Consider the following 27,610-nt stretch of genomic DNA (forward strand, 5'->3'; position numbering starts at 1 on the left):
GCTTTCTTCCTCCTCCTCCATCGCCAAGACAAACTCTCCATCTATGAGGTATAATTTACGATTTAGCATTACATTGGCTTTGGAGAAGTTTTTTTTTTTTTTTTTTGTTAACATTTTTACTTCATGGATTACGATTGTTGGCCGATCACTTGCTGTTTAAAACCCATTCTGGGCGCCGGGAACCCCTTTTGGTGTCTTAAGTATTATTTAAAACTTTAGCTATTGAAAAATAGCAGAGCTCGTAGCGCGGCACTCGGTGCCTTGTAGATCTGCTATTTTAGAAAAATCGCGAAAATGTGGCACAAATCTTGAATGCATTTTCTTTCAGAGCGAACGTTTTTAACTCAAATCTTTGCTTCTGGGGGGGTGGGTCCCTGAAACAACATATTTTCAGATGGGGGTCGGCGGCCAATTACATATAATTTCTGGGGGTCCTTTGACATGAAAATGTTTTGAGAACCACTGACATAGAAACAGAGGGTTATGATTTAGAAAACATTTGTAGGATCAGTTCTCAGGTCTAAATGGGTTAAAAACTAAAGTCCAATGTTCCTGATCTGATCAACACACATCCCTGCAGATTATGGTCATTGTGTTGTCAAACTCAAGGCCCGGGGGCCAAATCAGGCCCGTGAGTGAATTATCTTTGGCCCGCGGGATGATATTTAATTAGTATTAGAACTGGCCCTCTGGTATATTGCACGGACCACCATAATACTACAAGTCCCACAATGCACTGCGAGTGCATTGGCACATATCACATAGTATGAAAGCAGTGCTTGGTGAGGATCATAGAACAGGAAACTGAGCTTAATAATAATGCATTTTCAGTTTTAAATGCATTTGCTTTTTTGCTGTTTGCCTGGGACGTCCTCATGACCGCGGTGCCCGTGTGTTGAAACACAGTCCGGCCCTCGACCTCGACCGATTTCTTTATTTTGGCCCACTGTGTATTTGAGTTTGACATCCCTGGGTTAACCCATTTTGACCTGAGATCAGATTCTAAAAATGTCTTCTACATCCTATCCTGACAGTTTTCTGAAAAAGCTATGTTTCTATGTCAGTCGTTCTTCGATTTTTCAAAAATAGCAGACCTACAAGCTCGTAGCGCGCCACTCGGTGGCGCGCTATGAGCTTGTAGATCTGCTATTTTTCAATAGCTAAAGCATAACATAATGCCGACACCAAAAGGGGTTCCCGCCCAAAATGGGTTTGCAGCTACAGGTATATATAAACCTACAATAAATAAATGAATGAATGAATGAATGAATGAATGAGTGAGTGAATGAATGAATGAATGAATGAATGAATGAATGCATGAGTGAATGAATGAATGAATGAACGGAGACTCACCGACATGGATGGGAGCGGGGAAGAGGCCGTAATCGTGTTCTCCAGGTATGTACTCCAGCTTCTCTTTCTTTAGCTGCAGCAGCTGACTGCGGGGACTGTGGCGGCCATGTGGGACGGGGAACAAACAGAGCATGAGGTGTTGTTTTTGGCAGCGCGTTTCTATTTTAGTTTAGTCCTATATATATATATATACATACCGTAGTCTTTGGAATGAAACTTAATTTAGTTTTTAGTCCTATTTTAGTCACCTGGAATGTTTTTTTAGTGTTAGTCTAGTTTTAGTCGACTAAATCTACAGTTGATTTAGTCGACTAAAATGTGTTTCGGCGGGCCTTGCTGAAAATAGAAGATCTACAAGCTCACAACGCGTCGCGCTGCGACGCGTTGTGAGCTTGTAGATCGGCTATTTTCAGCATGCAACCAAGTGTAAAATGACTTATACTGGATCTCTTGTCCACTAGTCCCTGCCTAACAATTTGGTCGAGTTTTTATTTGTTGACGAAAAATCAATATATTGATAGTATTACATACTATCAATATGTAACCTAGTATTACATACTATCATGCAATAATTGTATCCAATGAGGGATAAAGACTCGAAAGTCGAAGAGTAATTAAATAGTACCAATTGTTTTTGTAAAGACGACGATTTTTTTTTAAAAAACTCACTCTTCAGTCTTGTACACGTCGGAGTAAAGCCCCGCCTTCTGGAACTTCTTCTTTGGAGGTCTGGCCGGTCTCTTCTCCCGTTGGCCGGTTATGGAGGTGGGGGGCGGAGCTTGTTCCCTGGTGGAGGCGGCGCCTGGGGGGCGTTCCGGAGAGGAGGAGGAGTGGCCGTCTGGCTTCCCTTCCAGCGAGCTATAATTAGAACCGTTGACTAGGGTTTCTGCCGGTGTTGACTGCAGCTTTTGATAAATGAACCTATTTATACAAAATCACACTGAGTTCTAAGATTAGCGCTTCGCTTGTGACGGACGGGCTTTTGCTCAAACAGAGTCCCCACTGTCACTATACCTGTCACACTGAAAAAAACCCTAGTAAAAGTATAATAGTACGAAATTGAAAATGTACTTGAGTAAAAGTACAAAAGTATCGGCATCAAGATGTACTTAAAGTACTACAAGTACTTTCACAAGTTCAAAATGTGTACAAAATCTATTGAAAACAGCAGATCTACAAGCTCATTGTGAGCTTGTAGATCGGCTATTTTCAAATGGCCAAAATGTATAGGGTAATTAGGGTTGAAGTGGTTATGGTTAATGTATGTTTTCTAATCAAAATTAAAATCTCCAAACTAACTAGTAACTACAGTTTTCAAATAATTGTAGTGGAGTAAAAGTAAACATTTTGGCTCTGAGATGTAGTGGAGTAGAAGTAAAAGTACTGGAAATTGGAAATACTCAAGTAAAGTACAAATACCTCAAAATTGTACTTAAGTACAGTACTTAAGTAAAAGTACTTAGTTACTTTCCACCACTGCATTTTTACGCTCTGTTCTTCCCCCCTAATTCTATCAGCAAACCCCACGCACACGTTTGTGGTGTGTGGGGTTGTTGTGGTTGGATGTGTGAAATCGCCTTAGCAACGCTATGGCGACAAGGCAGACTGGCAGGTCGGGAGACTCACAGTCAATTCACCTTTAGCAAAGCCCCGCCCTCTACCACTTAGACACTCCCACTTGGACACTTTCCAGCCGGGCTCATTCATTCCAATGTAAAATATAATGGATTTTTACACATTAAATACTGGTTCATTTTTTTGGAACCGACCTTCAAAATCTCTTCCAAATCTGCCTGCCATATACACTGGAAAAATATGTGCGTGACATTTCTTTTTTTTAAACAGTGTTTTATCATATAGGAAAACTATTGGTGGGAGAGGTTTGTCTAACCCATGTTATGCTTAGCTGTGATTGGACCATAGCAATTTGGGGAGGGGCTAAGTTAGCTATAGGTCAATTCAAAGTGGGCGTGCTAATTGACACTTTTTACACGTATTATTCCAAAATGGTCTATGTAAAACGTACGGCTGGAAAAACACCTGGAGGAGGGCTTTAAAACCAGCGAGAGTTTGTGCTTTGAGCATAATTGAGCAACAAGTGTCTGAGTTTACAAGCGTCTCAGACAAGTGTCTGAGACGTGCCCGTTGTGGATCTGCTATTTTTGAAAAATCGTGAAAATGCGGCACAAATCTTTGAATATATATTATTTCAGAGCGAAGATTTTTAACTCAAATCTTTGCTTCTGGGGGGGTCCCTGGAACAATAATATTTTCAGATTTGCCTATTACATATCATTTTTGGGGGTCCTTGACATGAAATATATGAGCACCACTGACAGAAACATGAGGTATTTCAGAAAACCGTCAGGATTTAGAAGATATTTCAGGCCTAAATGGGTTTTTAAGACTCACCCTCTGAACTGTTGCAGCTCGTCCGGCGTGATCCAAACTCTCCCTGCCCCCCCAGACGATGCCCTGGACCTCACCGCCGCGGCCAGACCGCCCAGGGGGGTCTCCTCCCTGGACCTCACCGCCGCCTGCAGACCGCCCAGGGGGGTCTCCTCTCTGTCCAGCAGCTGCTCCTCCGTCTCCTCGGCCTCCCCGTCATCGTCCTCCTCCTCCTCCTCGTCCTCCTCCTCCTCTCCCTCCCAGTGCTTCCTCTTCTGCACGTTTGTGCGCTGGCCCTGCACCACGGACTCGATGGCGTCCGTCACCGTGTCCCCCCCCTCCCACCCTCGGCCTCCGCCCAAACCTCCACCACCAGCTCCTCCACCACCACCTCCTCGGTCCCGGTGCCTGGCCTGCAGGGCCACTTCGGCAGCAGCGACGGCGGCAGCGGGGAGTGGAGGAGGTGGCGGCGAGGGAGGCGGCGAGGGCAAGGGATGCTTCCTGGGGCGCCCCGGCCCCCGCTTCTTCACCACGTTGTTCCCCGTCCGCGCCTGCCTCTGCAGCTTCTTGGCGCGGAGGATCTTGTTGACGTGGTGCAGGCTGTGTTTAGGGGGCTGCTGCTGCTGCGTGCCACCACGGTGGGAGTGTTGGTGGAGCGGAGAGGAGGCCTCCAGGCAGCAGTTGTTCTGGTCGCCGCCGGGGGTGAGGCAGGCGGAGGAGGAGGAGGTGGAGACGTGGTGGGGGTGGAACAGTGCCGATGGGGCCTGGTGGAGGTGGTGGTGATGGTGTCGGTGGTGGTGCAGGGTGCCCTCTGGGCCCTCGGGAGTGGAGAGGGTGATGCCTCGCGTCTGAACGCCCGCCGGGGTCACTGTGTTGTACGAGAGAGAGATGATAGACGGACGGAGAGAGAACAGCGGTTGACATAATATCAGTACGTTTTTTTTTAAATACATTTTACAAAATTTTACATTTTTAGATGAAAGGCACAGGTACAGGCATACAAAAAAATGCACATACACAAATTGCCAACTACAATCAGTGGCTTGCCCCTTGCCTCATTTTTTAAAATCCTACCCCCAAACCCCAGCACCAACCACTCAATTTTGTAAATAATAAAAAAAAAAATCCCTCCCAACCCATAGGCCTGAAAAGAAAAAGAAATGAGCAAAGATTTCAACAATTTAAAGACCAAAAAGAAGTACGTTTTATAAACCGCCAAGAGGAGTAAATCATTCCTCGAGTGATCTGTTTCAACCTGCTCGGAGTGAGATAAGATAAGGAGGGATTTACATCAGATAAAGAGGGATTTATTAGATCAGGATCACTCTCAAGACCATCGTCTGGCTAGACGACGTCAATTAGATGAATCGATTAGTGGAGCGACGTGATTTTCAAATGCTACTACAGTAGCTCACGCTTGTTGACAGCTGTTTGTCTGTTGTCACAAACAACTGTCACCACCGGGTCTGTAAGTTGGCCAATACTGTTTGACCCACCAGGTCCACCAGGTCCAGCAAATACTGTTTGACCCACCAGGTCCACCAGGTCCAGCAAATACTGTTTGACCCACCAGGTCCACCAGGTCCAGCAAATACTGTTTGACCCACCAGGTCCACCAGGTCCAGCAAATACTGTTTGACCCACCAGGTCCACCAGGTCCAGCAAATACTGTTTGACCCACCAGGTCCACCAGGTCCAGCAAATACTGTTTGACCAACCAGGTCCAGCAAATACTGTTTGACCCACCAGGTCCAGCAAAGTGTAGGTTTGCAGGGACGTGCAGAGAGTGTTAGAGAGAAATGGGCTGAAATCCCGTTAACACTCCGAACGCCCAGGACGAAGTTCTTTGTCCTTTCTATTAGTAACGCCCGTCGCCCGGGACAAAGTATTGTCCAAAAGACGAAGTTTATTGATACGAGAACAGATCGCATGGCTGTATAGCCCAGGCGCGCCTCCTGGGCTCTCCTCGGTGACGCGCAAGAGTGAGACGTCATCGAAAAACTCCCTCCTCTGTTTAGCTGATGAAAACGAAAATCTTAAAACGTTCATAAATCGCCATCTAAATCATCCCGTCTTTTTCTGAAAAAAGATCCTGTGTTAGACGGCGCTCCGCGGTCCAGTCGCTAGTCTCGATAGATTTATTCTTGTCTCCCGTTGTTGTCGATCGACTCTAGAGTGCTGTGGCTATTGTTAGCTGCTACACAACATCATGAACTTCCGGCCGGTCCGTCCGGAAAAGGCGTCCGTGTTTATAAATCGACTGGGCGCATGAATGTAATGGATTAAATAGTTCCGGGCAATTAAAGTGTTAATAGGGCACTTTTGGGGGGAAAAAATAGAGAAAATAGCATATCTACAAGACCACAACACGTCGCGGTTGCGACGCGTTGAGAGCTTGTAGATCAGCTATTTTCGGGGCGCAACCCAGCACTCTTTAGCTAGTGGAGATGTGCTTACGTTCAAGTTCAGGAGACTAAGGAAAAAAGGCAATTCTCCTGAACGCTGCCGTTCTGCCATGGAAAAGAGTGGCATTTTTGCATTTCTTTCACCGTGTAGTAAATGCTGCATTCGTGGTCTGGAGAGGGCAGTTGTTTTACAGACTGGTAAAAGGGCAGGGGCTGAAGCCCCCTTTGATGTCTATAGTGTGCACGTCCCTGGTTGCTTCTATGTATTTTACTATCCTATCCAATATTATGTGCTACAAAAAAATATTGCACCACTGAGGATTTGAGTACGAATTTACAGCCGTGAGAATGACATCAAAATGTGGAGGTAGAGTATTATAGGAAATGGCAGAGATTAAACTGTCTGGGGAGCAACTGTCACTTCCCCCCCCCCGCTTTTTTAAAAAGATTTGTTTATTGACAATGCAGACATTATCATCAGATCACAGAATTTCAGAATCACTTTTTTTTTAAACGAGACAAACTGAAAAAACAAAAACTAACACCAACAGGAAAAACACATTTTCTGTTGTATAGAAATAGAATGATTGAACTCTAACTTGCATAACAACAATGCATCATGTATGATCATTATGTTAATTTAAGTCTGTGGTGGTGGGTGTCACTTTGTTGGAGATTTCAGGTTCATTCCCTCTTTTACTCTATTTCTACACCTCTCTCACTCACTGTTTTCACACATTCTCCATCACCCTTAACTCGGTGTGTGAATGACTGTCGGTGAATAAAATACATGCGCGCACTATTAAAACAAATGCCTACCATTTAATGACCTCTCAATTCTGTTTCAGTGTTCATAACATCCTACTGTTTTTATTCGGATTTTTCTAATCCATTCCTTCCTCTTAACCCATTCTGACCTGAGATCAGATTATAAAAATGTCTTCTACATCCTGACAGTTTTCTGAAAAGGCTATGTCAGTGGTTCTTCGATTTTTCAAAAATAGCAGACCTACAAGCTCGTAGCGCGCCACTCGGTGGCGCGCTATGAGCTTGTAGATCTGCTATTTTTCAATATATTATATATTATACCTTGTCGCACAACAGTGCAGTGCAGCTGTTCGCAAAAAAAAACACAGACAGACTCTGCTCTCCATTCTCTAAACTACTTACTTCCATTCTCTCCTCTTTCCTTCCTTGCTCCTATTAAATATTAATGTGTTGTCTTTGCCCCTCCTCATCTTTCCTGTACTTCTGCAGAATGCCTGTTTCCGTCTCTCCTATTCTCCTTTAACCTTACATCAGTGGTTCTCGACAGAGTCGTTTTTGGCAGCAAAATTTGATTTTAGTTTTAGTCGTATAGTCTTTTGAATGGTTTTCATATAGTTTTAGTCACATTTGCCTTAGTGTTAGTCTATTTATTTTGTCGACTAAATGTCATGGGATTTTAGTCGACTAAATCTACAGTTGATTTAGTCGACTAAAATGTATTTTGGCGGGCCTTGATGCCGTCGGAATGACTGATTTTACACTTGCTGAAAATAGCCGATCTACAAGTTCACAATGTGTCACGCTGCGACGCATTGTGAACTTGTAGATCGGCTATTTTCAGCATGCATCATAAGTTAGTTTCCATGTAGTTTTCGTCAGTGAAAAAAGGTAGTTGACGAACATTTTTCGTCTTAGTTTTAGTCGACGAAAACAACACTGTTTTGTTGACAGCTGCTGAAAGTTGGGGTACCAGCAACAACCAATATAAGGCACAATGTTCTAAATTTCCTTATGCTTTAAGTAGCATGTGACATGTCAAACTAGGGGGTTCTCATGATTCTGAATCCATTCCAAGCATTAGTTTTGCACGAAAAACACTCATTGGGCTAAAAACGGCCATAGCCGTCATCACAGATGTGATGAGGTCAGCACGTTTGAATGAAATGTATAACATTTTGCCATATATTGGTTATCATGGTACCCCAACTTTCAGCAGCTGTCAAAAATTCCACTAGGGTGGTTGAATAGAAACCAATGTGGGATAATGTTAGTAGACACCTTTACAAACACATTGGTGAAGAAAATTCTTGGTAAGAAATGTATTCCCAGATGGTATTAATATGCCCTGACTAGTAGTATAGACAGTTGTACAATCCTGTTCTTATGGGGGGTCACTGACTCTGGCACAAAATGTTCATTTCAAATGAAAATGCAGAGAGAACCACTGCCTTAATTACACTATAAAGGACTTCTTTCTTTCTTATTTCCTTATTCATTCTCAGTCAGTCAGTCCCCCATATACTACCTTATTCATTCTCAGTCAGTCAGTCCCCCTACACTACCTTATTCATTCTCAGTCAGTCCCCCCTACACTACCTTATTCATTCTGTCAGTCAGTCCCCCTACACTACCTTATTCATTCTCAGTCAGTCAGTCCCCCCTACACTACCTTATTCATTCTCAGTCAGTCAGTCCCCCCTACACTACCTTATTCATTCTCAGTCAGTCCCCCTACACTACCTTATTAATTCTCAGTCAGTCAGTCCCCCCTACACTACCTTATTAATTCTCAGTCAGTCAGTCCCCCCTACACTACCTTATTCATTCTCAGTCAGTCAGTCCCCCTACACTACCTTATTCATTCTCAGTCAGTCAGTCCCCCTACACTACCTTATTCATTCTCAGTCAGTCCCCCTACACTACCTTATTCATTCTCAGTCAGTCAGTCCCCCTACACTACCTTATTCATTCTCAGTCAGTCCCCCTACACTACCTTATTCATTCTCAGTCAGTCCCCCTACACTACCTTATTCATTCTCAGTCAGTCAGTCCCCCCTACACTACCTTATTCATTCTCAGTCAGTCAGTCCCCCCTACACTACCTTATTCATTCTCAGTCAGTCAGTCCCCCTACACTACCTTATTCATTCTCAGTCAGTCCCCCTACACTACCTTATTCATTCTCAGTCAGTCAGTCCCCCCTACACTACCTTATTCATTCTCAGTCAGTCAGTCCCCCCTACACTACCTTATTCATTCTCAGTCAGTCAGTCCCCCTACACTACCTTATTCATTCTCAGTCAGTCAGTCCCCCTACACTACCTTATTCATTCTCAGTCAGTCAGTCCCCCTACACTACCTTATTCATTCTCAGTCAGTCAGTCCCCCCTACACTACCTTATTCATTCTCAGTCATTCAGTCCCCCATATACTACCATATTCATTCTCAGTCAGTCAGTCCCCCATATACTACCTTATTCATTCTCAGTCATTCAGTCCCCCATATACTACCATATTCATTCTCAGTCAGTCAGTCCCCCCTACACTACCTTAACCCATTTTGACCTGAGATCAGATTCTAAAAATGTCTTCTACATCCTGACAGTTTTCTGAAAAAGCTATGTTTCCATGTCAGTCGTTCTTCGATTTACGAGCAGACCTACAAGCTCGTAGCGCGCCACTCGGTGGCGCGCTATGAGCTTGTAGATCTGCTATTTTTCAATAGCCAAAGCACAACATAATGCTAACACCAAAAGGGGCTCCCACCCAGAATGGGTTAACAGTCCAGCCTGACCGTTGGGTGACACCATGTCCACAGCCTCTAATCCAGGATTAAGCAGACATGGGTACACGCTATTTATATGGCCTTTATGAGAGCCTTCCTCATCCTTCTCCGCCTCATCGTCATCACACACACACACCCACAAACACTAGCTAATGACACGCTACTGCCATTCAGGACGGGAACCCCTTTTGGTGTTTTTTAAGCATTAATGTTATACTTTAGTTATTGGAAAATAGCAGATCTACAAGCTCGTAGCGCGGCACTCGGTAGAGAGACAGACAGATACTAAAAGAGTGTGTGTGTGTGTGTGTGTGTGTGTGTGTGTGTGTGTGTGTGTGTGTGTGTGTGTGTTTTTCCATTTCCTGAAAAATGAAGATTTTGGAGTTAAGAGATTATATTCTTTCAGAGCGAACGTTTTTAAACTCAAATCTTTGCTTCTGGGGGGGGGGGGGTCCCCTGGAACAACATATTTCAGATGGGGGGGTCGGCGGCCAAATACATATAATTGCGTCCTTGACATGCAATATTAAGAACCACTGATACAGAAACATGGGTTTTTCAGAAAACTGTCAGGAATCAGGAAGTACTTAGCATTACCCCATACGCTCCATCTTATGTATTTGGGTGATATTAGCCCCGAATACAGCTGCAAAACATGGGGGGGAGGGAGGGTGGAACACAGGATCAGACGAAGATTTTCTTCACTGCGAGAGTCTTAACGATGACACCGTCTGCCAAATATAGCCCTGATATAACAAAAATACGCCCCGTGCCAAGCATCGCATCGCGGCAACACGAGAACACAAGATGTAGCATCTATTATAATGTGGCTGCTTCAGCACAACGCTGTGACAACTACACTGGCAGAGCAGACAGTTAAAGTCATTATGTGGGCTTTTCCTGCCAAAGGCCTTGGATCGCTGGTGAGGAGCTATTGAATATCTCAGCACAGGGCACGCACGTGACGTACATGCAACGGCCGCTGTGTCTTTCTGGCGGATTTTGGGTTTTATCATGTAAAGTGGCCATGTAGTCCATTCCCAATTTTACTTTATTCTTAACCCATTCTGGACGGGAACACCTTTTGGTGTTTTAAGAATTTGTGTTATACTTGTAGCTATTGAAAAATAGCAGACCTACAAGCTCGTAGCGCGTCACCGAGTGCCGCGCTACGAGCTTGTAGATCCGCTATTTTTGAAAAATCGTGAAAATGTGGCGCAAATCTTTGAATGCGAACGTTTTTAACTCAAATCCTTGCTTCTGGGGGGGTCAGTCCCTGGAACAACATATTTTCAGATGGGGGTCGGCGGCCAAATACATATATTTTCGGGGGTCCTTGACGTGAAAATGTTTGAGGACGACCTGACATAGAAACATAGGATTTTCAGAAAACTGTCAGGATTTAGAAGACATTTTGTTAGAATCGTCCTCAGGTCTAAATGGGTTATTAAAATAGACAAAAAAAGAACAGTGGAGGGAATAAGAAGGAGATACACAGGAGAAAAAGTATCCATTAGGATAGACGCGGTTCCATCCAGAGTCAAGAGTCAGAAGTACTTCACCATCTCTTCTCTGGGAGGTCTGAAGTGGTTTTCAATGGATAAATGGCATAAAACAGCAGAGATCAAGCATAAGGATAGATGGCTCAACTCGGCCCGGGCCATATGGTGGGTTTCTGCAAGGGTCATTGCCCAAATATATCCCATTTCGGACGGGAACCCCTTTTGGTGTTTTAACTAAGCATTGTGTTATACTTTTAGCTATTGAAAAATAGCAGATCTACAAGCTCGTAGCGCGCCACCGAGTGCCGCGCTACGAGCTTGTAGGTCTGCTATTATTTGAAAGAAATCGTAAAAATGCGGCACAAATCTTTTGAATGTATATTCTTTCAGAGCGAACGTTTTTTTTTTTTTTTTTGGCGTCAGGGCCTAAATGGGTTTAAGTCCTTGAATCACTGCAGCCACTAATGGCGCCACACACACACACGCACACGCACACGCACACGCACACACACACACACACACACACACACACACACTGCGCCAGTTCCAACCGTGGCTGTGCCAGGGCCGTAAAAGCTACATCGGAACATCATCCAATCAAATCCACAACCACCAAGAGTTCTTCAGGCAATAAAAAAAAACGGGGTAACTATTTTTAGGAAAAATGAATTTGGTGCACAATTGAATTCGGTAACCTTCAACACAATGTCACATTTAATTTAGGTCGAAAGATTGTTTTTTCTCCGTTTGCAGAGTAGTGGGCCTATCAAATTCCAAAGCCACAGGGCTATAACGTGAATCACGGGGGGATTTCATTCTTTGAAAGGAATTTTTCTCAAGAACAAATTAATACAAGCGGGGTCCTATCTTGACTGCCAACAATGCTTGTTACTTGTTACTACAGATAAGACAGAGGCCCTCCTAGCCTATTTTTCCTTCCCTGAACAATGCGAACCTGCACAGCTGTGGGCCTATAAGTTATCAATGGATGCTCTCTTGGTGTAGCTGGTCTATTCACGCAGGCTCTCTTTGTAATTCAAGCCCCCCCCCCCCCCCCCCCCAACAACAGAACGGCTGACTCACCCGTCTCTCTCCTCTCCGCTGACGTGGAGCGGTCCTTCCTCAGCGTCCGGTCCATGCCACGGGAGAAACCGGAAGAAGCGCTCTCGGCCGCTCCTCCTCCTCCTCCGGCCGGCTTCCTGCCCTTGCTCCCCCTCAGGGAGGTGCGGGAGGTGAGGGCCGAGGCGAACAGGTTCGTGTGGTTAGGAGTGGGGTCCTGGGCGCCGCCATGTTGTTCCATGACGTCCTCCGCGTTGGGCGACGTGAGGAGGAGGGGCTCCTCGTCCTCGCTGTCCGAGCAGCCCGCCGCGTCCTCATCCTCCGCCTGCCCGTCCGAGAAGGGTCCGGACGCCGCCGCCGCGGCGGCTTGGTGCCTGGAGGAGAGCTTGGTGGTGTAGTCCGCCTCCGAGGAGGAGCCCATCCTGAACCAGGACTCCAGCGGGTGGTGGTGGTGTCCCCTCGTCGTGCCCATGGCCAGGCGAGAGGGCCCCAGACACGACGACGACATGGAGCTCTCCTTGCGCTGCTTGTACCTCTCGGCGGACGACGACGACGACGACGACGGGGAGTTGGCCGAGCCGCCGGCGGCTCCTCCTCCTCCTCCTCCTCCTCCTCCTCCCGGCTGCTTCGTTGAGGAGACCACCCCGGTACTGCCGGCGGGGTCTCGACCGAAGCGGCAGCGCTGTAAGGACTCCGCCATGCCCACGGCGCCGGCCCTCTCTGCCCTCCCTGGCACTCCACCACCGTCGGGTATCCCTGCTCCAGTATTCCGACTCCCTGCCGCTCCCGTCCCTCCTCCTCCTCCTCCTCCTCCTCGTCCCGGGTCCACCCCGTCCTCCTCGGCGCAGCGCTGCTCCCGGTGTTTGTGCCTGTGTTTGTGTTTGTGGTGCCAGCCGAAGGACAGCTCCGAGGACATGGGAGGGTAGAGGACGCCGCCAGGCGCCGACCGGCCCGCTCCTCCTCCTCCTCCTCCTCCTCCTCCTCCCCCTAGGTACTCCTGACGGAGCAGCTTGTGTTTCTTCTTGTGGAACTTGGAGGGGTTGAGCAGGAGGTGCGTGGTGGAGGGGTGGTGGTGGTGCATGTAGGAGGGCGGAGGCGGCGGGGGGAACGTCGGCGTGGAGTGGTGGGAGTGGTGGGACGGGGCGACGGCGTGGGGCGACTGGTGGTGCGCCGGGTGGTGCGGGTACAGGGCGCCGGGCGGAGGGTAGCCCCGGTAGTAGCTCAGCCCCAGCGGGCCCGACGAGTACGGGACGCCGTACGACGGGTGGTAGAAGCCGCCGCTGGACAGTGGGAAGCCCAGGCCGGGCACGAAGGGCACCTCGGACATGGACTCGCGCAGCTTGGGAGGCCGCCCGCGCTTCTTCTTCATGTCCGGCTTGCGGACGTAGTGCAGGGAGTCGCACGGGTAGGCCGGGTGGGGCGAGTAGTAGCCGCTGAAGTTGATCCGGAAGATGGTGGGCAGCAGGTCTCTGTGCAGGTAGTGATGCGGCGGGGGGCCTCCCGGGCCTCCGATGCCTCCAACGCCCGCCCTGCCGCCCACTCCCGGCACCCGGCCGGGGCCCGCTCCGGCCGCCATCCCCATGCCGCCGAGGCGGTGCCCGCCCGCGGCGCCGCGGTGCGCTATCCGCACCTCGCCCAGCCTCGCCACGATCTCGTCCAGCTCGGCGAGGAAGTCGGGGTCCTGTCGCCGCGAGCGCAGCTGGAGGTACTTCTTCTTGCGCTTCCGCTTCTGCCTCTTCAGCTTGTCGTAGCCGGGGCAGCCGTGGCTGCTGCGCCGCTTGCACTTGTGCTTGTGCTTCTCCTTGTGTCCGCCTCCCATCCCCAGGGAGGACGCGGGGGCCGCCGGGTGAGGCCGCCCGCCGCCGCCCCGGGGGTCCGGCGACGACCTGGCTCCGAGGGGCGACGGCGACGGGGAGGGGTGCTCCAGCAGCAGCGCCGAGGACGAGTGGCGTCGCCTGCCTCTGGAGTTGAGCCCCACTCCTCCTCCGGGTCCCATGGTCGACCCCATGACCCCGGGCATGAGTAACCCGCCGCCTATTCCCGGCGGCATGCCCACTCCGCCCAGGCCGCCCCCAGCGCCCCCGGCCTTCTCTCCTCGGTCCGAGGTGCTGTTGTTGTCCGTGCCGATGCCGCTGTCGCTGGGCACCGTCTCCTCGCTGTGCGACTCGCTCACCGGCGACGGCGTGGCCTCCTTCAGCTCGCTGAGCGGGGCGGGGGAGGTGGGGTGCAGCGGCCGGGGAGGGGAGAGCTTACGGTAGTGCTGGTGGTAGTGCTGTCGGTAATGGTGGTGGTGGTGGTAGCCGCGGCAGGACTTCTTCTGGGAGGAGGCGGCCGAGGCCAGCGAGGACGCCGTTGAGCCGAGCGGGGCCAACGTGCGAGGGTTGGGGGCGGAGAAGGTGGGCGGAGGGAAGGGGAAAGAGTGGTGGCCGCCGTGGTGGTGGGAGTGAGGGTGGTGGTAATGGGAGTGGTGGCCCGGAAAGTGCACCGAGCCGGGCTCCACGAAGCTGGCGTCGCTGATGGGGCTGTGGCCGCCGCTGGACTGGGAGAGGGAGGGCGAAGGGAAGACTTCCTGGTGGTGATGGTGCTGCTGGGACAGGTGGTGGTGGTGGTGGAGAGGCGACGTGGTGTTGTTGGGGGACAGGAAGGGCTCCGAGGGCGGCGTCTGAGCCGCCGACAGCGCCATGCCGCTCGCCGACTTGGGCTTGCGGCCCCTCCTCTTCCCCATGTATATGGTCCCCTTTTTGCTGACGTTGATCTGCGGGCCCAGCTTGCCGCCGAAAGAGGCGGCGAGGTTCGACAGGGACTGCGTGGTGGCCGCCACGGTGGTCGCCGCCACCGCGGCGGCGCTGCTGGGAACCCTGGGCGCGTTGTTGTTCTCCGGACCGGGACTCGACAGGATCTGGCAGAGGATCCGTTTCCGCTTCACGCTCTTCATCTTGTTTATCTTGCCTATGATCGTCCTCATGATGAGCTGCCCGTTGCCCTTGGCGCGGTACCGCTTCTCGTCCCCGGCCTCCGCCGGCGCCAGGGTGGGCGGGTTGGGTTGGCCCTCTTGCGGCAGGGTGGGGGGAAGGCGCTTGGGGCGCCCTCGTTTCCGGGGCATGGGTTTAGGCGGGTTGAAGTCCACCTCCGGGTGAAGGACGGGAGGGTCCTGCTCCTCTTTGGACTTCATGAGCGACGAGAAGACCTTGGAGGAGGAGGACGGGGCGAGCTTGTTGGGAAGGCGCCGGCGTGTCGGCGCGTCCAGCCTGGGCATTTTCGACTTGGGCCGTCCCCTTTTCCTCGGCGGCTGCTGCTGCTGCTGCTGCGTGAAGATCTGATGCGACATGGGCATCTGCTGCGCCGCGGGATTCGGTCTGATCTTGTTTGGGTTCGGGGGCCGGCCCACGGGTCTTTTTACAGGCGGGGACGTTTCCTGCATGCTCGACAACGATGACGATAAAGGCATGGCGGTTTTGCTGCACTGGTGGTGGTCGACGACGACGGGACCGCCCTGCACCGCCGCCCTCTGCGTCTGGCCCCGGTTCACCACGCGCGTCCAACGGGGCTTCCTGCCTCGGCGTTTCTTCAGGGGCTTGCTGTCCTGCTCCGCGGGGGAGTCCGGCGACGAGTCGGGGGACTCGTCGCCTCTGAGCGGCGCCGGGGAGCTCTCTCGGTCGGCGGGGTCCAGCGGCGAAGAAGAAGCTGCTCTTTGAATGGTAGGCTCGTGGTGGGGACTGATGGTCCGACCGGGTCGGCCGTCCCGGTTTGGACTACGTTTACCGGGGCTGGAACTTTTCCCCCTCTCCGCCCCTCGGAGTGACTGATTACCGAGCCCCTTGTCCTTCCCCTCTGGCTTCATGGCTCCCGACGGAAGAGGGCATTTGGTTATTAAGTCTCTGGGGCCGTCTCTCTCCTGCTCTCGTTCCATCCTCTCCCCGCTCTCCTCCCCTGCCAGGCCGGGACTCTCTCGTACGTGGTGGTGTCCTTGCAAAGTGACGGGGGAGGCCTGGCGACTCAGTGCGACGCTCCCCGCCCTCTGCTCGGCTGCCGCCGAGGAGGACGAGGAGGAGGAGGAGGAAGACGACGAAGAGAGGCGAGAGGGCGAAGACGTGGCGTGGGGCGAGCAGTGAGCGAGACGCGACTGTGACCTGGCGCCGCTGCCGCCGTCGCTGTTGCCGTTGTTGTCCTTTGAAATGTTCGTCAGTCGGTTGTTGTTGCCGTACGCGAGGGCGGGACTGTTGCTGCGACTGCTGCTGTTGCTACCGGCGTTGCCGGACTTCCCCCCGCCGTCCGCGTCCTCTTTCCTCGGCGGGGTGAGGGACGACGACTTGTCCATCATAACACTGTCTTTGTTGCTGCGCGAGCCATAGGGCCGGCCGGGGGGCCGCGACACGGGAGGCGGCGGGGCCAGGTGCACCACCCTGGAGTACGTGTTCCTGTTGGCCATGGCCCTGTCCCGCTGCTTGGCCGTGGGCGCCATGAAGCCCGAGCTGGGGAGCGTAGGGGAGTGGGCCACGTTCTTGGGCAGCTTGCCCGCCTTGGGCGTCTTGGAGGGCGGGCAGGTGGCTATGAGCTGAGCCAGTTTCTCCGTGACAGTGGGCGCTCCTCCCCAGCTGGGAGGAGGAGCCGCCCCCGTCGTCGTCGTCGTCGTCCGGTCCTTCTCGACGCGCTGACCCTCGGCGTTGTAGGTGTGATGAGGAGGCTTGACGACGACCGCTCCTTCCGAGGTGCAGGGCTCTTTCGACGCGGAGGAGGTCGTGGCGGACGGCGAGGGCGTCGGCGGGTGGCTTTGCGGAGTGGGAGTGGGCGTCTTCTTCCCGGAGGTGTGCGTTTGTTTGCCGTCCGACGAAGGCCGGTGGAGATTGAGGGGTCTCTCGGATGTCGCGGAGGCCGCTTTCGTGTCGGACTTCATATCTGGCTTGCAAGCTATCTTTGGTGGACCCTGTAAAAAAAATGAAAGAAAGAAAGAGAGAGAACAATTAAAACCATTAATCTCCATTAAAGTCCAACACATCATAATTACTGACTAAACTGTTAATTAAAGAAATGATCGCACAGGCCGTGATCTCTGTCCAGAGATCATCATGTTTATAAGATTAATTTCTCACAAGTTTAACCCGTTCTGGACGGGAACCCCCTGGTGTTTTAAGCATTATGTTATGCTTTAGCTGTTGAAAAATAGCAGATCTACAAGCTCGTAGCGCGGCACCGAGTGCCGCGCTACGAGCTTGTAGGTCTGCTATTTTTTGAAAAATCGTGAAAATGTGTCGGAGATTTTTGAATACCGGTATATGTTCTTTTTTAACTCGAATCTTTGCTTCCGGCGAGGTCCCTGGAACAACATATTTTCAGATGGGGGGGTCGGCGGCCAATTTGATATATTTCTGGGGGGTCCTTGACATGAAAATGTTTGAGCACCACTGACACAGACAGTGGTGCTCAAACAGTTTATGAAAACATTTAGAAGACATTTGTAGAATCGTCCTCAGGTCTAAACGGGTTAAAGAGGACGTGTGCTCTGTAGTAGAGTCATTATATGTTGACATCTTAACAGTAAAATAGCAGACCTACAAGCTCGTAGTGCGGCACTCGGTGCCGCACTACGAGCTTGTAGGTCTGTTATTTTTCAATAGCTAAAGTATAACATAATGCTTGAAACACCAAAAGGGGTTCCCGCACAGAATGGGTTTAAAAGTACATATTCTATCAATCAGCAAGTACATTTTAGACAAAGTTGAGCCCGAACCGATGCCAGACTTTTATGAGTCTGATGCGGGAAACCGCTTTTGGAAGTCCTAGAAGTATAGAGAGAGGGTCTAAAAAAACCGTCTCTAAACTGAAGTGACATTTTGATTAATTCCAAATATTATCAAAGTATTCGCGTAGACACCCCTGAAGAAACCCTGTCCTAGAACTAGCCACTTAGCAAATATAATTCTTGGGGGGGAAAAAATAGAAAGAAAATAAAAAATAAATAAATAAATATATCCAGTATATATAATTTCAAAACTTAACCCATTCTGGGCGGGAACCCCTTTTTGGTGTTTTAACTAAGCATCATGTTATACTTTAGCTGTGAAACCCCCCCCCCCCCCCCCGTGAAAATGCGGCACAAATCTTTGAATATATATTCTTTCAGAAGACCTTTTCTTTCATTTCGACGTCAGGTCTGAATGGGTTAAAAATGATCCTTCTTAGTATATATATATACGCATAAACTGACGTTTATATTATTTAACCACCCAATTCTAACAAATATATATATATTTTTTTTTATTTAAATGCCGAAATATGGGCCCACAACACAACGGCCAAACCAACGTATGGGTCAGGCTCTATATCTATCGGTCTGGTCTAGTCTAACCGTGGTGGTGCCCGAGGGCGGGTTCAGCTCCTCTCAACTCAATAACACTTATCAGGGTCAGACTGGGGACAAGGGACTGGGAGAGAGAGAGCGCTAGGGGGAGAGAGAGAGAGGTCACACAGGGGGGGTGTGGGGGGTGGTGGGAGGGGGGGGGGGGGTGTTGGTACCATCATGCAGAGACAGCGGAGAGATGAAATGAGACAGGGAGAAGTGAGGAAGGGGGGGGGGGGTGGTGGTGGTGGTGGTGACTGATGGATGGGGAGAAGCCCAAGTATAAGTGGCGAGCACAAAGACAATCAAAGGAACGATTCATGCAATTAAATGCGTTATCCATTGCAATAACGTGGTTATTAACCCATTTAGGCCCTGACGTCGAAATAAAAAAAAAGTATTCTGAAAGAATATATATTGAAAGATTTGTGCCGCATTTTCACGATTTAAAAAAAAATAGCAGACCTACAAGCTCGTAGCGCGCCACCAAGTGGCGCGCTACGAGCTTGTAGGTCTGCTATTTTTTTATAGCTACAGTATAACATAATGCTTAGTTAAAACACTAAGCACTAAGGTTCCCGTACAGAATGGGTTTTAACTAAGCAGTGTTGACCCATTATGACAGACTTGACTGTTTGTGAGGGTTTTATAAAAGGTGTTTAATTCCCAATCCGGGTTTCGTGGATTTCGTCGACTAATACCATGACGAGAAATGTTCGTCGACATATCCTCTTTTCACTGACGAAACTAAATGGGAAACCAAATGAAAACTAAGCTACGACGACTAAAACTATGACTAAATATACTGACAATTCCGTCAACAAATAAAAACTAGACTAAAATGTTTAGGAAGGGACTAGTGGACAAGAGATCCGATATCTCATTAGTCATTTTACACTTGGTTGCAATGCTGAATATATCCGATCTACAAGCGCGTTGTGAGCTTGTAGATCGGAAGTGTGAAATCAATCATTACGACGCCGACAAAATACATTTCAGTCGACTAAATCAACTGTAGATTTAGTCGACTAAAACTAGACTAACACTAAAACATTCCAGGTGACTAAAACTAAATGACAACTATTCAAGAGACTACGACTGAAACTAAAATCTAAATTTGCAGCCAAAAACAACACTGGTAGTCCAAAATGTTGTGGAAAAAACTTGTTTCACAAAATCATAACTTGCTTTCTTTGACTTTCCACCTGGAATATTGTCAAAGAAATAAATTCAAAAATGTTCATATAATAAAGTGAATATATTGCGTTGCAATGTGAGTTTGTAGGTCTGATATTCTTTGGGGGGGCTATTCGCCGTACGAGAACTACATTGTGTGTGTGTGTGTGTGCGTGTGTGTGCGTGTGTGCAGTGCACGCCCCCACACGCATTTGGCATCTCAGCTATTGTCAGATATAAGAAAGGGATGCTGATGGCAACCACCATGGATTCCATCACACTTTTACTGTGCATTTCAGTTAAATGTTGATGACTAATATCATCCTAGTGGGTAGCAGCTAAACGCCAGAAGTTAAGGGTTGTAGTTATTATCACATTTGCAGATTTTACTCCAGCGTGAGTGCGTGACATCACTGAGGTTAACCTTTGAGTCAGCTTTGGCTGTGTTTCAGAGACAGAAACCCGCTCAGTGTCATGGCTGCTAATGTACAGTATATATACAGTATTATACAGTATATTAAACATTAGGGATGCTCTGATACATCGGGCCACATATCTGTAGTCTACCAAGCTGTAGATTCTATGTTGGTGTGTTGGTTATCTGTAGTCTACCAAGCTGTAGATTCTATGTTGGAGTGTTGGTTATCTGCAGCCTACCAAGCTGTAGATTCTATGTTGGTGTGTTGGTTATCTGTAGTCTACCAAGCTGTAGATTCTATGTTGGAGTGTTGCTTATCTGCAGTCTACCAAGCTGTAGATTCTATGTTGGTGTGTTGGTTATCTGCACCCTACCAAGCTGTAGATTCTATGCTGGTGTGTTGGTTATCTGCAGTCTACCAAGCTGTAGATTCTGTGTTGGTGTGTTGGTTATCTGTAGTCTACCAAACTGTAGATTATATGTTGGTGTGTTGGTTATCTGCAGTCTACCAAGCTGTAGATTATATGTTGGAGTGTTGGTTATCTGCAGTCTACCAAGCTGTAGATTCTATGTTGGTGTGTTGGTTATCTGTAGTCTACCAAGCTGTAGATTATATGTTGGAGTGTTGGTTATCTGCAGTCTACCAAGCTGTAGATTCTATGTTGGAGTGTTGGTTATCTGTAGTCTATACCAAGCTGTAGATTCTATGTTGGTGTGTTGGTTATCTGTAGTCTACCAAGCTGTAGATTCTATGTTGGTTATCTGAAGTCTATACCAAGCTGTAGATTATATGTTGGTGTGTTGGTTATCTGCAGTCTACCTAGCTGTAGATTCTATGTTGGAGTGGTTATCTGTAGTCTACCAAGCTGTAGATTCTATGTTGGTGTGTTGGTTATCTGTAGTCTACCAAGCTGTAGATTCTATGTTGGAGTGTTGCTTATCTGCAGTCTACCAAGCTGTAGATTCTATGTTGGTGTGTTGGTTATCTGCAGTCTACCAAGCTGTAGATTCTATGCTGGTGTGTTGGTTATCTGCAGTCTACCAAGCTGTAGATTCTGTGTTGGTGTGTTGGTTATCTGTAGTCTACCAAACTGTAGATTATATGTTGGTGTGTTGGTTATCTGCAGTCTACCAAACTGTAGATTATATGTTGGAGTGTTGGTTATCTGCAGTCTACCAAGCTGTAGATTCTATGTTGGTGTGTTGGTTATCTGTAGTCTACCAAGCTGTAGATTATATGTTGGAGTGTTGGTTATCTGCAGTCTACCAAGCTGTAGATTCTATGTTGGAGTGTTGGTTATCTGTAGTCTATACCAAGCTGTAGATTCTATGTTGGTGTGTTGGTTATCTGCAGTCTACCTAGCTGTAGATTCTATGTTGGTGTGTTGGTTATCTGTAGTCTACCAAGCTGTAGATTCTATGTTGGTGTGTTGGTTATCTGCAGTCTACCAAGCTGTAGATTCTATGTTGGTGTGTTGGTTATCTGTAGTCTATACCAAGCTGTAGATTCTGTGTTGGTGTGTTGGTTATCTGCAGTCTACCTAGCTGTAGATTCTATGTTGGTGTGTTGGTTATCTGTAGTCTACCAAGCTGTAGATTCTATGTTGGAGTGTTGGTTATCTGTAGTCTACCAAGCTGTAGATTCTATGTTGGTGTGTTGGTTATCTGTAGTCTACCAAGCTGTAGATTCTATGTTGGTGTGTTGGTTATCTGTAGTCTACCAAGCTGTAGATTCTATGTTGGTGTGTTGGTTATCTGCAGTCTACCAAGCTGTAGATTCTATGTTGGTGTGTTGGTTATCTGCAGCCTACCAAGCTGTAGATTCTATGCTGGTGTGTTGGTTATCTGCAGTCTACCAAGCTGTAGATTCTATGTTGGTGTGTTGGTTATCTGTAGTCTACCAAGCTGTAGATTCTATGTCGGTGTGTTGGTTATCTGCAGCCTACCAAGCTGTAGATTCTATGTTGGTGTGTTGGTTATCTGTAGTCTACCAAGCTGTAGATTCTATGTTGGTGTGTTGGTTATCTGCAGTCTACCAAGCTGTAGATTCTATGTTGGTGTGTTGGTTATCTGTAGTCTACCAAGCTGTAGATTATATGTTGGTGTGTTGGTTATCTGTAGCCTACCAAGCTGTAAATTCTATGTTGGAGTGTTGGTTATCTGTAGTCTATACCAAGCTGTAGATTCTATGTTGGTGTGTTGGTTATCTGCAGTCTACCAAGCTGTAGATTCTATGTTGGTGTGTTGGTTATCTGTAGTCTACCAAGCTGTAGATTCTATGTTGGTGTGTTGGTTATCTGCAGTCTACCAAGCTGTAGATTCTATGTCGGTGTGTTGGTTATCTGTAGTCTATACCAAGCTGTAGATTCTATGTTGGTGTGTTGGTTATCTGTAGTCTACCAAGCTGTAGATTCTATGTTGGTGTGTTGGTTATCTGCAGTCTACCAAGCTGTAGATTCTATGTTGGTGTGTTGGTTATCTGTAGTCTACCAAGCTGTAGATTCTATGTTGGTGTGTTGGTTATCTGCAGCCTACCAAGCTGTAGATTCTATGTTGGTGTGTTGGTTATCTGCAGTCTACCAAGCTGTAGATTTTATGTTGGTGTGTTGGTTATCTGTAGTCTACCAAGCTGTAGATTCTATGTTGGTGTGTTGGTTATCTGCAGTCTACCAAGCTGTAGATTGTGAGCATTTATTTCTTATAATGAAGATTTAGTTGTTTCCATGGCACAAAATGGGGAAATAATAACACCAAGAAATTAAATAAACAAATATCGGCATCAGTATCGGCTGTTGGCTAAATTGTTCTTTTAACCCATTTTGGGCGGGAACCCCTTTTGGTGTTAGCATTATGTTATGCTTTAGCTATTGAAAAATAGCAGATCTACAAGCTCATAGCGCGCCACCGAGTGGCGCGCTACGAGCTTGTAGGTCTGCTATTTTTGAAAAATCGTGAAAATATTTATTTCAGAAAGGTCAGGCCTAAATGGGTTAAACATCGGTATTGGCCAAGAATTTCCATATTGGTGCATGTACTATTAAAATGTCCCTTATTAAATGCAAGATTATATGTTATTGAGTACAGTCAGTACACATAACAAATGAAACAAGTTAAAGTACGGTAATAATGGAAGAGTCAAGACACACGTTTGTGGCAGTGGATCAAAACAGAATAGGAAATAAAATAATATTTTGTGAGCAGCATGCCTGTTAGTAACGAGCAGTCTGCTTTCTTTCTTTCTTTCTATCTTTCTTTTTTTTTAGTTTTAAAAGCAGGGCATGTAGCCAGACAGCATCTTGTGCAATCGCAACGTCTTGGATAGCAATCTCCTCAGCGCAGCTTGTAGCGTGCTAGACTATAGGAATAACACTTTGTTCCCTCCTCCTCCATATAAAAAATAATAAAAACTAGACTAAAATGTTAGGAAGGGGACCAGAGATCCAGTATCTCCATTAGTCATTTTACACTTGGTTGCATGCTGAAAATAGCCGATCTACAAGCTCACAACGCGTCGCAGCGCGACGCGTTGTGAGCTTGTAGATCGGCTATTTTCAGCAAGTGTAAAATCAATCATTACGACGGAATCAAGGCCCGCCAAAATACATTTTAGGACAGGAATAACACTTCGTTCACTCCTCCGAGTCCTTACCCTTTTAGACGTAGCACTCCCGTTCACCGGGGATGGTGAGGCGGTCGTAGAGGTGGAGGAGGAGGAGGTGACGGCAGCCGAAGAAGAAGAAGAAGGTGCAGCGGTGGCTGGTGGTGTCGGCGTGGAGGAGGAGGAGGAGGTAGAGGAGGGTGGGGTCGGTCTGCCGCTGCTGTTGCTGTTGTTGACACAGGAGGGGCTCTGCTGCTCCCTCTCCCTGCCCTGCACGGAGGGGCTCGGGGTGGGCCTGTCCGCCGCCGCCACACCTCCCCGGTTCCCTCGACTGGCGGCGCCGCCACCTCCTCCTCCCCCACGAGACGTGTGCCTCACGGTGGCGCGGAACGCCGGCCGACACACGTAGTTCTCCAGGATCTTGGGGGGTTTCTTCATGCGCTTGGCCTGCAGGCCGATCTTCAGCTTCACATTGCCCTCCGACAGGCTGCTCTCCTTGATGGAGAAGTGGGACTGGTCGCCTCCCGGTCCCCCGCCGCCACCACCCTCTCCTCCGTTTGCGCCTCCTCCTCCTCCGGGTACGGAGGAGTCGGCGGCGGCGGGCGCGCCTCCGCCCTCTCTCTCCTTCTCTCTCTTCTTCTTCTCCTCGTCGTCCTCCTTCTTCCCGCCCCCTCCCTCCTTGTCTCGCTCCCCCGGGGGAGTGGACGCGGGGAGAGGAGGGGGTGGCGTGGCGGTTCCCCCCTGAACCTTCTGATCCATCAGAGATCTAGGGGGAGTCCGGGGCGACTAGGGGAGGGAGGGAGGGAGGGAGGGGGGGGGGACGATTGGGGTGCGATTGCAGGTAAGAGTGGGTTGTTGTCTGTTGCTAAGGGGAAAGGCCGGTGGTCCTGACGGAGATGGGACGGGGGTGATAAGGGGAAGGGGGGGAGAAGGGGGGGAAAGGGAGGGGGGTAAGTGGGGGAAGTGAAAAGCAATCTTCGACTGGCGTTGTCTGTCCTCCCTTCTCTGGCTGTCCGGATCTCTTTCTCCGCCCTTCAGCTGTTGAGGGGGGGGGGGGGGGGGAAAGGTAGATAGAAGGAATTCCAAATTAGTCACCTGATCAGGGAACGTCACACAATGGACCATATGCAGACCGCGGCCATCTTACCATATAAGTTCATGTCATGGTGCTACCTAGGTGCAACTTCCATTGGCAGCCCATTCATCCAAACAGAACAGACCTATCTGATTGTATTAAACAACGTCAAACGCACCAACATTGCAGCTGTACGAAGAGCTTGAATTATTCTCTTTCTATCCTCAAAGTGTTTGTTTCATAAAAATCCACTGTAGACATGTTATTATGAGTTACTTTCTGTCCAGTTTGCAGTTTGGAAGTGCTCGTTAGATATCACTCGACGGCCCTGCGTACCACCTGTTTTGAATTTGCACATTGATTGATTGATTGATTGAAATATTTATTAACAGTTTGCCGAATTACAGTACATTTCCAGCACAACTCAATAGAAAGACTGTTAACTGTGAGTGGACGACCCAATAAAGCATTACACTTGTTTACAAGAGGGTCCACCTTGTTCAATTCATCAAAACATTTAGAGACGTACAAATAGACACGTCTACATAGCCAAAGAACAGAACAGGAATGCATCATAAAGGAGGTAAAAAGGGAAAAGAAACATATACAGTGAGGGGAAAAAGGGGTGTTGGGGGGATTCCGAATTTACGGGGGCCAGTTTCGAATTGCAGCCGTCCCTAGGTGCCCTTTGAGAGCGGTTTTGAAGGAGTCAAGGGATTCGCATGTCTTAATGACTGTTGGTAGGGGCGTTCCACATTTTGGTGGCATAGGAGCGAAAAGAATTTAGTCCCTTGCTTGTGCCGAATCTGGGTTGTACATGGTTCGTTGCACTCCCTCTGGTGTTGTGGGTGTGGACTTCGTTAACATTAACCCATTCTGACCTGAGATCAGATTCTAAAAATGTCTTCTACATCCTGACAGTTTTCTGAAAAAGCTATGTTGTCAGTATGTCAGTGGTTCTTCGATTTTTCAAAAATATCAGACCTACAAGCTCGTAGCACGCCACTCGGTGGCGCGCTATGAGCTTGTAGATCTCGGTCATCATCGAGATCAATGACAGCTGAGGTAGTGTTGACACCGTATGACCGTACGTACAGTGCACGACGTCCCGTAATGAATGCTAGAGGAGAACAGGCAGACAACAAAAGTGTTTTATTTATTTGTATCATCTATTTGGTTAGAAAACTGTCCTTCGAGCCTGTCTGGGTGACTTTTTATGATGCGTTTGTCCTCACAGAGGCAGTGGCAATCTGTGGCCTATTTACTCTAGCTGGGATGTGTGTCTACCTTAACCCATTTTGTGCGGGAAACCCTCTTTTGGTGTTGTAAGCGTTATGTTATGCTTTAGCTATTTGAAAATAGCAGATCTAACAAGCTTGTACGAGCTTGTAGGTCTGCTATTTTCGAAAAGTCGTGAAAATGTGGCGCACATCTTTGAATATGTATTCTTTCAGAGCGAGTTTATTACTCAAATCTTTGTTACTGGGGGGGGGGGGGGGGGGGGTCCCTAACCTGATACTCCGGCCACCTGGGAACTCTCAGGCAGACTTGATGCCCGGCCACAAAACGGCCTGGCCAATCAGCGGCAGCTAGAGGCGGGATCAAGGCAGCACTGTGTATGCTTTGATCCCGCCTCTAGCTGCCGCTGATTGGCCAGGCCGTTTTGTGGCCGGGCATCAAGTCTGCCTGAGAGTTCCCAGATGGGAGCAGGAGGGGGGAACCCAGTGTACTCTCTGCTGCCCCATCTGGCGGAGTCAGGTTAGGGGGTCCCTGGAACAACATATTTTTAGATGGGGGTCGGAGGCCAATTACATGTGTTTTTGGGGGTCCTTGACATGAAAATGTTTGAGAGCCACTGACAGAAAACTGTTAGGATTTAGAGAAGACATTTATAGAATCGTCCTCAGGTCTAAATGGGTTAAAAAAGGAAAATGGTGCTGCCGTGCTGCCGTGCCCCCCTAAGGATTCACACACCGATTCTAGCACAGCTCAATTGGAAAGGAAAAAACTAAAACAGTGTTACTACCACATACAGCCAGGTACTTTGGCCTAATGGAAGACCAAAAAAGTAAGGCAAATTAATATCATGCCAAAAGCCAAAAGCACTACACAATACTGGCATGGTTGACCCATTTTGGGCGGGAACCCCTTTTGGTGTTAGCATTATGTCATGCTTTAGCTATTGAAAAATAGCAGATCTACAAGCTCATAGCGCGCCACCGAGTGGCGCGCTACGAGATTGTAGGTCTGCTATTTTTGAAAAATCGTGAAAATGAGGCACAAATCTTTGAATATATATTCTTTCAGAGCGAGCGTTTTTCTTATTTCGACGTCAGGCCTAAAAGGGTTTGGTTCCATGGACAGCTATAGGGTGTGAAACTACAGCCCCACTGGGTCAGTGTTTGTTTTTGGCAGCATCATTTTGATTTTAGTTTTTAGTCATTAAGTCTCTTGAATGGTTTTCATTTAGTTTTTAGTCACATTTCAGTCACCTGGAATGTTTTAGTGTTAGTCTAGTTTTAGTCGACTGAATGTCATGGGATTTTTTAGTCGACTAAATCTACAGGCGATTTAGTCGACTAGAGCGTGTTTCGGCGGGCCTTGATGCCCGTCGCAATGACTGATTTTACACTGCGACGCGTTGTGAGCTTCGGCTATCGGCTATTTTCAGCATGCAACCAAGTGTAAAATGACTTATACTGGATCTCTTGTCCACTAGTCCCTTCCTAACATTTTAGTCTAGTTT

At 48.4% G+C, this 27,610-nt stretch overlaps 1 protein-coding gene across 1 annotated transcript in view; it reads right to left on the minus strand.

Moving 5' to 3' along the window:
• Window positions 1–24,548, minus strand: part of ash1l (ash1 (absent, small, or homeotic)-like) — a gene marked incomplete at its 5' end in the record, with an annotated part of 70,226 nt that extends 45,678 nt beyond the window's left edge. The window contains 5 exons of the mRNA XM_079522127.1: window positions 1,350–1,448; window positions 2,023–2,211; window positions 3,766–4,609; window positions 12,285–17,184; window positions 23,841–24,548. Coding sequence (XP_079378253.1) covers window positions 1,350–1,448; window positions 2,023–2,211; window positions 3,766–4,609; window positions 12,285–17,184; window positions 23,841–24,548 — 6,740 coding nt within the window. The remainder of the gene's footprint in view (window positions 1–1,349; window positions 1,449–2,022; window positions 2,212–3,765; window positions 4,610–12,284; window positions 17,185–23,840) is intronic.
• Between the last annotated feature and the right edge of the window lie 3,062 nt (window positions 24,549–27,610).

This window comes from Electrona antarctica (genome assembly GCF_951216825.1).
Source record: "Electrona antarctica genome assembly, chromosome: 15".
In the NCBI taxonomy this organism is placed as follows: domain Eukaryota; kingdom Metazoa; phylum Chordata; class Actinopteri; order Myctophiformes; family Myctophidae; genus Electrona; species Electrona antarctica.